Source organism: Trachemys scripta, chromosome 8 (assembly GCF_013100865.1).
Source record: "Trachemys scripta elegans isolate TJP31775 chromosome 8, CAS_Tse_1.0, whole genome shotgun sequence".
Classification (NCBI taxonomy): Eukaryota; Metazoa; Chordata; order Testudines; family Emydidae; genus Trachemys; species Trachemys scripta.
In genome coordinates this window covers 54,231,990-54,244,735 of record NC_048305.1, presented here as the reverse complement: position 1 = coordinate 54,244,735, position 12,746 = coordinate 54,231,990, and the positions used below count along the sequence as shown (strand labels likewise).

The following is a 12,746-nucleotide window of genomic DNA, read 5'->3' as shown; positions in this document are numbered from 1 at the left end:
TTATCTCTGAAAACTATATTGTATTAAATTCACCTCTGTAAATATGCAGGGCACAACCTGGATAAGAGGGAGGCATTTCCTAGAGAACCTTGCCACTTGCCTCGACACATAGTTTTTTGGATGGATTTGTCTTTGGCAGGCAATTGTTGCTGTCTGTTGTACTGAGGATAGGCTATACATGTACCAACAGCTAGGAACCCTGATGAAAGTTTTACAAAGTAAAGTAAAACTATTTCCCCATGCTTATTCTCCCCCCTCCCTCCCCCCCAGTTCCTCACATCTTCTTGTCAATTGCTGGAAATGGGCCATTTTCATTACCACTACAAACAGTTCTTTTTCTCTCCTGCTGATAATAGCTCACCTTAACTGATCACTCTCGTTATAGTGTGTATGGTAACACCCATTGTTTCATGTTCTCTGTGTGTGTATATATATATCTTCCTACTGTATTTTCCACTGCATGCATCCGATGAAGTGGTCGGTAGCCCACAAAAGCTTATGCTCAAATAAATTTGTTAGTCTCTAAGGTGCCACAAGTACTCCTGTTCTTTTTGTGGATACAGACTAACACAGCTGCAACTCTGAAACATGTTACCATATGTTAGGATTGGTTAGTTAAATTTCAGTAAAATGACGGTTAAGGTATAGCTAAGCAGAACTCAAGTTTTACTATATAATCTGCAATCAGGAAGTAAAGGGGGGGAATTGAAATCATATTTTGCTAAGGGGGGAGGAATGGGAACAGGGACACAGGCAAGGCGGACACTGAGGAAGGAAACTGCAATCATGCTTGCTGGAAGTTCACCTCAATAAAAATTGAATTGTTTGCACCTTCGGGTATTGTTGCTCTCTGTTCATGCGAGAAGGACAAGGGAAGTGAGCGGTTGAAGGAATAAGCTCTCTAACAAGGAAGTCTTTGACTTCCTTCCTAAGACACTGCAGGAGAAACGAAACTAAAATACCTCACCGAGCCCTCAGTGCACCTCTCTCCTCCATTACTCTGCTTGCACTGTTTTTTCTCTCCTCTTCCCTCTGCTTTTTTCTTCTCTGTTCCTTGCAGTCCAACCCTCTGTTCTCCCGCCTCTTTGCTGAGCTGTGTGGCTAGAACTCTGAACAAACAAGAAGGCAAACACTCCTATGTGGGACTGCAGGCGTCTGAGGAAGAAGGGAGGTGAGTGACTGGTATATACAAGGTGGGCTGAGGAAGACAAGGAGAGCTGTTTGGATCCTCAGTGGGAAGGTTGTCGGCTGAGTTATTCCAGTCTTTTTTTATGAGGAAATATTTACTGTTTGCTATGATTTTTGTGTCTTCTAATGTGTCTGTGGTGCCTTATTAAAGGGAAGAAAAGGAGAGGGGGGCTACGGGAAGACATGCCAATCCTGTGAAAAAAAACCCACAGAAATTGGGCTTGGTTTTGGCTTTATTGGCTTGTGAGTTGCTTGTTCCTTGTGTAAGCGGGGGAATGGTCCCGCTATTGTGGGGAACTTTCCTGGCTTCTTCTCTACTCCGGTGAAATGGGCTTACGGAAGAATCTGAGTCCTCACTCCCACTTCCTTTACCAAGAGGCCTCCCTGCCCTTGAGGGCTCCCCTTCCACTGTCCTGTCTGGCAGAGTCCTCGTAACTCTGACAAGGCCTGACCCAGGATTCCTGGGGGGCTCGACCCCCAATCCTGCTGTGGTCACCTAGGACAGGGGCTAGGGTGTCCCCACTCCGGGGTGCTCTCTCTGCACTGGACACTTCCCTGACCCATTGATCATTTCATACAATTTAAAGCAAATATAAGTTATTTAGTCAACAATTAATTAAAAAAAGAATAAAGAAAAATGTGAAAGGTTAAAGGAAAACACATCATCCCGCTCTGTGGCAGGGAACATTACAAACAGTGTCTCTGGAACGTCAAGGCAGTTCACAGTCTGTTCCTTGTAGGTCCCAGGCCTCCTTCTCGGGCCCTGGCTGTGCTGCAGGGATCCTGTGGGTTGGACACTTGCTCTGTTGGTGGCCGCACACCTCTGGGCTTTGGGTGGTGGGACCCTTTTTCCCAGCGTCACCCCCCCCCCATCGGGTTAAGATCCCCCTCCCAGTCTGGCCTGCAAGGACCTTTGGCTGGGGGTGTCTTTCTGCGCTGGGGCCTTTACCCAGGATCCCCCCTTGGCTGGCCCCAGTTGCTCACCGCACCCAGCTTCAGCTCCAGCCCTACTATTTTAGCTCCGGCTCCACTCTGCCTCAGCACTGATGCTGCTGCTCTGCCTCCAGCCCCCTGGGCTGCTTTTCTGGCCCCTCCAGCTCTGTGGCTGCAACTCTTCTCCCAGCACAGGATCTGCTCTCCCTGGGGTGGGTCTCTGGCTCTGTGGCTGCAGCCCTGCTCCCAGAAAAGGGTCCACTCTGTGGGCTGCTTCTGTGACTCTGTTCCCAGCTCTAACCTGCTTCTGGGGCTGCTTTGCTGGCCCTTTTGGCTGGCCCAGCTCTGTTCCCTAGCTCAGCATGGGCCCCTGCTCTCTCCTTACCTCAGCTCCACTCTGTCTGACCCAGGCAATTCCAGCTCACACAGAGGATGGGACCCACCCTGGCTTCCTTACGTCCTGATTAGCTGGCCCACCCTGTCAATCAGGCTGACCTGGAGCATTGGCCTCTCCCCATTCTTTTAGTACTGGGAGCTAGCCAACCAAAACATCTCCACTGAATGTTAGTAACAGTCCCCTTACACTTGTTTGGCTTGTTGCTTATTGCTTTTTGATCGGCTCCGGGCAAGCAGGGACAAGGAGGGAGGGGAGAGGGGTGCACAGCGGGCCCACCACAGTCCCAGACTGCACTCTGGGGGGATCTAGTCACCAGGGATGGTGAGTTATATGGGCCTGTCAGGGCCATCCTTAGGCATATGCAGCATACGCAGCTGCATAGGGCACCATGAAATTTGGGGCACCAAATTGTTCCAAATTTCATGGTGCCCTAGGCAGTTGTGTGCTGCATATGTGGCAGCACCAACCCCGGTGACCAGCCCTATCCCTCGGCCGGCCCCCCCTGCAAGGGGCAGGACCATCCCTAGGTGGGTGTGGGGCCCCGGACAACTCCCTCCACCCTGCCTCTTACCCTTCACCCCGCTCCGCCCCCATTCCACCTCTTCCCCCAGCGACCCCGCACTCACCGGCAGCGATGGGAAGCAGAGCAACCTGGCCCCAGCCAGCTCTACTCCGCCAGCTCCCAGCTGCAGCGCTCGCTTCCCGCCGCCGGTGAGTGCGGGGAAAGGATGGCCCCAGCCATGTCGCTCGGGTTGGGGAAAGGACCACCCCCGGCTCTCACCGGCGGCGGGAAGCGGAGCGCCGCGGCTGGGAGCTGGCGGAGTAGAGCAGGCTGGGGCCGGGCTGCTCCGCTTAGGTCAGCCATTGTGCTTCCTCCCTCATCCTCCTGCAGCTGCTTTCCCTGCCCCTTTCCCACTGAAGGCCAGTGACATCTGAAAGTGAGAGGCAAGACTGACACCATCCCACTCAATAAAGCTTTATCAGCATGATGAGTGTTGCCAAAGTGTTAAAAGGAGCCAGCACCTCAGAGGCGTCAGAGCTGGGAGCCATCTGCCTGGGATAGGGCTTCCTGATGTATTTGAAGTCTGATCCCCTATATCCATTAGCCATTACTGCCCATCCCTGAGGAGTTGACAGAGTTCTCTGTAGCATGGTGTTGTCTGTACTTTCTCTCATCTTTCTCCCAGGGTTCAGGGGCAGTTTTTTCCTCATCACTCTAATGACGAATGCTCTATTGTTGCTGATAGTTGAAGGAGTTCTTCTCACACTCCCTCTGATTTTGGACTCTGTGGTAGGAGGTGCCTCTCTGTTTTAGGATATCCTCTATCACACTGGTTGCTCTGTCATTCATCTTTGAAAAAAGAAGAACAGGAGTACTTGTGGCACCTTAGAGACTAACAAATTTATTAGAGCATAAGCTTTCGTGGACTACAGCCCACTTCTTCGGATGCATATAGAATGGAACATATATTGAGGAGATATATATACACACATACAGAGAGCATAAACAGGTGGGAGTTGTCTTACCAACTCTGAGAGGCCAATTAATTAAGAGAAAAAAAAACTTTTGAAGTGATAATCAAGCTAGCCCAGTACAGACAGTTTGATAAGAAGTGTGAGCATACTTACAAGGGGAGATAGAATCAATGTTTGTAATGGCTCAGCCATTCCCAGTCCTTATTCAAACCGGAGTTGATTGTGTCTAGTTTGCATATCAATTCCAGCTCAGCAGTCTCTCGTTGGAGTCTGTTTTTGAAGTTTTTCTGTTGTAATATAGCCACCCGCAGGTCTGTCACTGAATGACCAGACAGGTTAAAGTGTTCTCCCACTGGTTTTTGAGTATTTTGATTCCTGATGTCAGATTTGTGTCCATTAATTCTTTTGCGTAGAGACTGTCCGGTTTGGCCAATGTACATGGCAGAAGGGCATTGCTGGCACATGATGGCATATATCACATTGGTAGATGTGCAGGTGAACGAGCCCCTGATGGTATGGCTGCTGTGGAGGGAAAGAGGCCAGTTGGGGCTGGTCCTATGATGATGTCACTTGAATAGATATGTGGACAGAGTTGGCATCGGGGTTTGTTACAAGGGGTTTGTTGTGCTCTCTGTATGTGTGTATATATATCTTCTCAATATATGTTCCATTCTATATGCATCCGAAGAAGTGGGCTGTAGTCCACGAAAGCTTATGCTCTAATAAATTTGTTAGTCTCTAAGGTGCCACAAGTACTCCTTTTCTTCTTTTTGCGGATACAGACTAACACGGCTGCTACTCTGAAACCATTCATCTTTGAGTTTACACTCTGCTTTAGACCTTCTACCTCCAGGTTACAGTCACTGCCCATGGATTTAAGAACTGGGAACTTGTAGGGACATTAGCCCTTCCAAAATGTTAGGGACTGCAGTAATAAATAAAGGAAACACAGGGTTTGGAACAGAAGCTCATCTGTCTCTATTAAAAGTGGACAAATTTACCTATGGTACAAAACTACTCATAAAAAATAGCTGTTTAAAATTGCTTTAATATTGCTTAATATTGCTTTTAGCTCCCTCCCCCCAATAAAAAAAGGTGATTATGTGTTGTATCCACCAGGCAAGGTATTAACAAACTTCAACAGAACTTTATTTACAGTGGAAATCTCTTTACCAAGCTGTGGCTGCACACTCTGTAACTCTCCCAGCCTCCTCAACTCCTCCCCGCTCCTTCCTGTTTCCTGTCCTTTCAGACTCGCAACAGCCAGTGCTCCCAGTTCTAATAATCACATGCAGCATGTAAACACCACATTCCCTCCTCCCTTAAGAAACTTTCCAAATTAAAATAAACGTTGTTCTAACCACAGGAACAAATATGAAACAAGACACTATACTGTTGGCAGGAATATTACACTGCAAACACTGTAGATACTACATAACAGTCTCTAGTCCAGGCAGGTGGTCGTCTGGATCTGACAGGCCGTCTCTCAAGCCCCGGTTCCAGTGCAATGTCTTGTTGTGTTGGTTCTACGGTGAAGTCATCCAATGCAGACTGGGTTTTGGCATAATCTCCTCTTGGTGCATAGGCAGGTGCACAGGCCAGAATGCCGCCCCTGAAAATGTGCCGCCCCAAGCACCAGCTTGTTTTGCTGGTGCCTAGAGCCGGCCCAGCCCCCGAGTGGACCGATGCCTTGCAGTTAGGGGAGGCAGACAAGGCCCCCGAGGAGCTGCCAGCGGCTGAGTACTCGGAGGAGACAAGGATCTTTGGACCACGGGACCCTACACCCAGACTGTGGTAGGAAGTAGCCCGGGGGACAAGACTCTAATCCCATTCTGCTGCCAGAGTGAGAGTCAGCGTGCTGTGGGCGGACCCTTGCTGACCCAGTGGCACACCCATCCACTACTGTTAGCCCCTTGGGCTGGGAGCCAGTGGAGTAGGGTGGGCCCAGGACTCTTTACCCCCTGCTGTCAACCCCACCCCTGGGCCTGTGTGTTGCTTGTGGTCTGTCCCAGACAGGAGTCTGCAGGCTCCAGACTGACTGCTTCCAAGCTGCTTTAGCCAGGAGGCCTTGGCAGAAGTCTGCTCACTGCTCTGCGCCACCCTGCCCAGAGCCTTTGAGCAGGAGTAGTCCATTATTTTTTGTCAAGGTCCAAATTTCTTGATCAAGGAATAGTCAGGGTCCACTCCAGACCAACCCCCCAGTTCTCCTCCCTTAACCCGCAATTATCCCTACAAGCTCCCAATTACCTATCAGTCCCCACCCGTTCTGCCCGTAGAGTTAGGTGACCTTATTTCCCTCAACTGAAAACAGGATGCACGGGGCTGGCTGGAGTCATCTGGTGTTGCTGCTTGCCCCCCCCCCCCCAATGTTCCTCTGTGCCCCCAATTGAGCCACGTAGCAGCGATGGGGGGGGAGGATGGGTATGGGCTCGGATCTGGACAGCAAAGCAGGGTGTGAACGTGTGAGTACCTTTGAGCTCGTAGCTAGGAGGTGAAGCTGTTGGACTATGATCCAGCCAGCAGTGCGATGCCCCTTTTGGGGCTGGGATAACAGAGGGGCAGGAAGGAGGCTCTGGGTAGCAGGAGGGACCAAGGAGACTCCAGATAGCAGCCCTGGGGAGATGGCGGGAGGCCGGGATGTGGCAGAAGCAGGTGACTGGAGGTGGACTGTGGAGGGAAAGAGGCCAGTTGGGGCTGGGTATGGGGCCTGGAGAGGACATGAGGCCAGGGTGGGGGGACTGCGGGGACCACAGGTGCCAACTTTCCAAAGTGCCGGGAGGTGTTTGACCCCTGGCACTGCCCCAGGCCATGCCCCCACTCCACCCCTTCCCCCAAGGCCCCACCCTGCCTCTTCCTGCCCCCCATCCCCGCTCCACCCCCACCCCGCCTCTTCCCATCCAGCTGCCCCCTCCCCCTAGCTTGCTGCATCCTTGCTCCTCCCCCTCTCCCCCAGAGCCTCCTGTATGTTGCAAAACAGCTGATCACGGCAGGCAGGAGGTGCTGGGAAGGAGGGGGAGATGTTGATCCGCAGGGCCCGCCGGTGGTCAGGAGGCGCTGGGGGTGGGGGAGGTGCTGATAGAGGGGCTGCCGGTGAGTGCTCAGCACCCACTATTTTTTCCCCAGGGGTGCTCCAGCCCTGAAGTACCTACGGAATCAGCGCCTATGGCGGGGATAGCTCAGGGGTGTGAGAACAGGGTGGGTGGGCAGGCTCCAGGGACTGCTCGTGGGTGGGGGGCACGAGGCTGGGGTGGGACAGGTCGACTCCGGGGACCACTCAGAGCACAAACATGGATCCACATGCTCCAGCCCCAGCTCAGCTTCAGCCTGCATGCAGAGGCAGCATTAGCTGTGGCTAGTGTGTGGGTGGGGGGCACAGATGAAAGGTTCTGGAGGGTTGTGTGACCCCCACCCCCACTGCAGTGTGACTATATTCCAAAAGGAAAAAGGGAACACTGCGCATGGCGCTGGTCCGTGCCCTGTTCTCCCCCCACCCCTTCCTTCTGATGGGTTGGCCCATGCCCTGTCCCCACTCCAATCTCTGCACTAGGGGCTGGCCTGTGCCCTGTTCCCTCTCCCTCCCCTTCCCCTCCCCTCCCCTCTTGAGAGGTGTCCCCCCTCCTCACACACACTCGTCTGGATGGTTTGCGAAGTAGACAGCAGTGCTGGAGCTCCAGCTGCAGGAAAGAGGAAGCAGCCCCATATGGGGGGAGGGGGGAGAGGAGGAGCTCAGCCAGCTGCCATGCTCCGTCCCCATGCTGCACAGACACACAGAGCACAGCTGCCAGAGGTGTCTGGAGAAATGTGGGGGGGGGGAGGGAGCGAGGGCATATGACCCTGCATGCCCTGCCCACAGGTCACCTCTGCCCCCAGTGGCCACTGAAAAGTATCTGGCTGTCCAGATTTGGACTGTGGTCTGCTTACTGACTACCCCTGCCTTAGAGACTGTGTTTTCTGGCTGCCTTAGCCAGGAGGCTTAGGTAAAAGCATGCTCCCTGCTCTGCCCACCCAGCAGTATTCCCTCTAATTTTTCCTACACGTGTGCGGAATGAATTTTGTTATGTGCACCAATATGGAGGTGATGTGTGACACATCACCTCCATATTGGTGCACATAACAAAATTCATGTGGTGGGGGTGGGGCCTAGGGGTTCGGAGTGTGAGGAGGCGGCTCAGGACTGGGACAGAGGGTTGGGGTGCAGGGGTGTGAGGGCTCCGGCTGGGGGTGCAAGCTCTGGCATGGGGCTGGGGATGAGGGGCTCAGGGCTGGGATAGGGGATTGGGATGAGGGCTCTTGGGTGGAGCTGGGCATGAGGGGCTTCAGGCTGGGGCAGAGGGTTGGGGTGCAGGGGCTGAGGGCTCCAGCCGGGGTTGTGGGCTCTGGGGTGGGGCCAGGGATGAGGGGTTTGGGGTGCAGCAGGGAGAGGGGCTGGGGATAAGTGCCCCTTCCCAAGTCACAGCAGGTCCGGGGCTGAGATGGGGCCAGGGGAAGGGTGTCCCAGCTGCTGCAAGTCCAGGCCAGGGCTGGTTCCCTGAGTACCTGCACGGTGCGAAATAGGCTGCTGTGCAGCCGCGCAGCTTACAGGGAACTTAGCCACCCAGCTGGCCAGAGCTCCTTCGTAGACTGTTACTTCCTGTCTGCCCTGGACAGAAGGTGCTGGGCTAAGGACTGTTTGTGGCTCTGCCCTGCCCACCACAGGGCCAGAGCTCCTCCTCCCCCTAGACTGTTCCTTGCTGTCGGCCCCAGCCAGGCAACTGCAGGCTAAAGACTGGCTGTGGCTCTGCCCTGCCTAGAGGTCCAGAGTATAAACTTGCTGTCTGCCTGTAGTGAGGCAGAGTGGCCTCCCTCCCCACTCGAGAGCAAGGGACAATGCCACACTCCCTCTGAATGTATTGATCTATCCATTTAGGGGGTTACATAATACAGCATTTTAGTGCACAGAAGATTTTCACCTCTTGGGATTTAGGCACTAATCCAGGATTAAGAAAATGAGTTTAATAGTATTCATCTTAGTCCCTTAGAAAACATGATCTCCCACTCTGTTCCCATGAATTCATTATAAGTTGGAGTACAGGGGAGGGGAGTAGAGTGGGGATGGCTCAAAAGAACACTTATTGCAACTGTAAACTCTGGGATTAAATTAACAGGAGATGCTACTTTTTCTGTTAACCAGGTGAAATAGCTGAAAAAACCTCCTGAGGGAATCTTCAGGACTGCACAGCGAAGCACTGTGTGCTGCTCTCATCAAAGGCAGATGTAGATCCACGCCCTTCTTCCCAGCTCGATTGTATGGGAAATAAATTTTGTTCTAAAAACTGCTCATGAAAGGGACAAAGAGGCGCAAAGGGCACAGCCACTGATTTAGCCTTCATGGAGGCCACAGGCAACAGCCAGCCGGCGGCACCAAACGGCTGCAGAAATGGAACAGCAGCAGCCACAGCGTCTCAATTACATGATGCTATCAAAAAAGGTTCAGTAAAGACAGTCCGGCAGCTGTTGGAGGAAGGTGCAGATGTCAATTCCAAGGTAGAAGGTGGTTGGACACCTCTGCACAGCGCTGTACAGGCTGATCAGGAAGAGATCGTTAACCTTCTGCTGGAGCAAGGTGCTGATCCACGTGCCAGAAAGGACAATGGTGCCACGCCCTTTATTATAGCAGGCATAGTGGGGAATGTGAGCCTTTTGGAGCTCTTCCTTTCTAAGGGGTCAGAAATAAATGAGAAGGATAACAACGGCTTCACGGCCTTTATGGAGGCTGCTTGGTATGGGAAGGAGAAGGCCTTGAAATTCTTGTATGAGAATTTCTCGGATGAGAAAGAGATGGATGTGAATTTGGGCAGGATGGTCAGTACACAACAAAGACAAGTGTACAAAGGAGGAGAAACAGCCCTGATGGATGCTGCCAGGAATGGCCACCTCTCAGCTGTGAAAACCCTCGTGAAAGAGATGAGAGCCAGCGTGCATGCCTGTGATAACTTTGGCAGGAACGCTTTGATCCATGCATTACGGCTGCCTCTGAAGAAGAACACCATACGTAGACAAAACAAGAATATAGAACAAATAGTCTCCTTTCTGCTGGACTGTGGCGCTGATGTTACTGGAAGAGATGAAAGTGGGAAGACTTCGCTCATCCTGGCAGCAGAGAGGCAAAGTCAGGATTTGGTGGAATTGTTACTGAAGACAGGCAAAGTTGACATTAACGCCATGGGCAATGATGGCAAAACAGCACTGAAGATAGCTGTGGAGTACGACCATGAGGAAATAGCCAAGCTGTTATGTGAGAACGGAGCCAGGGCTGATTGTAGTGACATTTCTGCGGCCAAAGAGAACTACAACAATGAAATGGTGGCGCTGCTGCTCAAATACGGTGCTACGGCTACTAATAATCAGCCTCCTAAAGATTGGGAGCCCACCAGCAAACGCTGGGGAGAGCAACTATGGCGTCTTCACAGTATAAATTCCCCTCAGATCGGAAAACTCAGCATCATATTTGATGAGTATTACTGCATTGAGAGCACCTCTGAAGGCGGCATCTACCTGGGATTCCATGCAGGGAAAGAGGTGGCTGTGAAGAGATTCCTTCTTGGCAGTGATAAGGCTAAACGAGAATCCATGTGTCTCAGTCACTGCCATAGCAACAGGCATATGGTAAAACTTTTTGGGACTGAGACTCATGGCAACTGCCAGCTCTTCTGCCTCTCTCTCTGTGAGAGCAACCTTGAGGATCATCTGAGCAAATCTGCACAGGCAGTCAATAATCATAACATCCTCAAGACACTCTTGGAAGCAGTGAGAGATCTGCACTCTTTGGAATTAGGCCATGGGGACCTGCACCCACGTAACATTTTGATAGGTTTGTGTGTTTTACATTCGGTTCCATTTAATCCTGCAGCCTGGCTGGGTGAGAAATTCTAGAAAGCAGGGTTGTAAAGGTGCGGGACTCACCCCTGTGGCGCCTCCTGCTGGTGTCTTGGGAATTAGCTTGTTTCCAGCCTTGGAGCGCCCTCTGCAGGCAGGTGTCCCACTGCCGCTTGGCCCCCCCATGTCCCTCCCAGGGCCTGGTGCCTCGTTACCTGGGGTGCTGCCCCCTGGCCATACACCCCTCAGTCTCAGGGTCTCCCCACCCAGGGGAACCCCCAACCCTCTATCCCCACCTTGCCTCAGTCATGGGCTACTGCCAGTCACTAACTAGCCCCCGTTCCCTGGGGCAGACTGCAGTATATGCCACTCATCACTGGCAAGGAGGGTTTGGACCTGCTGCCTCTGCCTACCTGTAGGATGCCCTCTGCAACCCCCAGTACCTGTTGGCCTTAGACTAGGCCACGGCCTGGGGTTTTCCAGGCCGGAGCTCCCCAGCTCCCGTGGCCTTCCCCCAGCCCTGTTCCACCCAGGTACCCTGTCTCTAGCTCCCTGCAGCCAGGCCCATCTCCCTCTACAACTAGAGAGAGAGAGACTGCTTGGGCTCCTGGCTCAAAGCCTCCTATATAAGGCCAGCTGAGGCCTGATTGGGGCATGGTCCAGCTGCAGCTGCTTCCCCAATAAGCCTATTAGCTGTTTTCCCTGCCACAGCCCTCTCCCAGGGCTGTTTTAAGCCCTTCAGGGCAGGAGCGGGGTAACCACCCTGCTATAAGGGTATTATATAAGATTCAAACCCAGTGACTTGCACGGTGTGTGTGTTTTCACAACAAGGATGTTATGCATGTGTACAAGGATGCTTTAGTATGTATATACTTGTATAGGCCTTTCTTTGCCTAATGTGCGAGACAAAGTATATTGTGTGTGTCAGAGACAGACAGAAGTGGAAAGGAAACCTAATCACAGCAGCAACAAAGCCTGTAGTTCAGCAGCTTTACCATCATATGGATGGATCAGGGCATCCCTCTGAGTAACCCTGCTCCAGGGAACAAAGGGTTAATTCAGCCACACACTAGAAAGGTGGAACACCACACAGGAGCCATTAATTTACTATTAACAAATCATATTGCTTTGCTAGATGCGGATGATAAAGTTCTTGCAGATTTTGATAAGAGTTGCAGTTTTGCTGAAGGTCAAAGGGAACTTATAATCAAAGAAGACTTGGAGGTACTTTTTCCTTAATACCAATATTGTGTTTACAGTTTTTCAACTTTCTGCCCTTTTCTGATTTTTTTCCTAGTCTAGGGTTACCATATTTCCACAAGCAAAAAAGAGGACACGGGAGGGGGGGGAGGAGGAGAGGAGCCCCGCTCTAGCCCCGCCCCTGCCCTGCCCCGCCCCCATCCACTCCCACTTCCCTCCCCCTGACTGCCCCCCTCAGAACCCCCAACCCCCCCCGCTCCTTGTCCCCTGACTGCCCCCTCCTGGGACCACTGCCACTAACCGCCCCCTAGGACCTCACCCCCACCTAAGCCGCCCTGCTTCTTGTCCCCTGACTGCCCCCTCCTGAGAACCCCCCACCCTAACTGCCCCCCCTAGGACCCTACCTGTCCCCTGACTGCCCCGACCCTTATCCACACCCCCAACCCCATATTCACACCCCCACCCCCAGACAGACCCCCGGGACTCCCATGCCCTATCCAACTGCTCCCCACCCCCTGACAGGACCCCCAGAACTCCCAACCCATCCAACCCCCTCTGCTCCCTGCCTGCCTTGACCCCTCTCCACACCCCTGCCCCCTGACAGACCCCCCCAGACCCCCAGACCCATCTAACCCCCCCTGCTCCCTATTCCTGGCTGTCCCAACCCCTCTCCACACCCCTGCCCCCCCTGACAGCC

The 12,746-nt window shown here is 52.8% G+C and overlaps 1 protein-coding gene across 4 annotated transcripts in view; it reads left to right on the top strand.

Annotated features, from left to right (window-relative positions):
• Window positions 1-910: 910 nt before the first annotated feature.
• The window catches only part of LOC117881728 (2-5A-dependent ribonuclease-like), a 26,535-nt gene continuing 14,699 nt past the window's right edge, over window positions 911-12,746 (top strand). Inside the window, exons 1-3 of one of the 4 annotated variants that reach the window (XR_004646848.1) lie at window positions 911-1,171; window positions 9,165-10,844; window positions 11,985-12,073. Coding sequence is in view for 3 of the 4 variants with exons in the window: in XM_034779345.1 (XP_034635236.1) it covers window positions 9,362-10,844; window positions 11,985-12,073 (1,572 nt within the window). In the remaining variant the exon portion in view is untranslated. The remainder of the gene's footprint in view (window positions 1,172-9,164; window positions 10,845-11,984; window positions 12,074-12,746) is intronic. The other 3 variants (XM_034779345.1, XM_034779346.1, XM_034779344.1) reach the window with 3 other exon arrangements.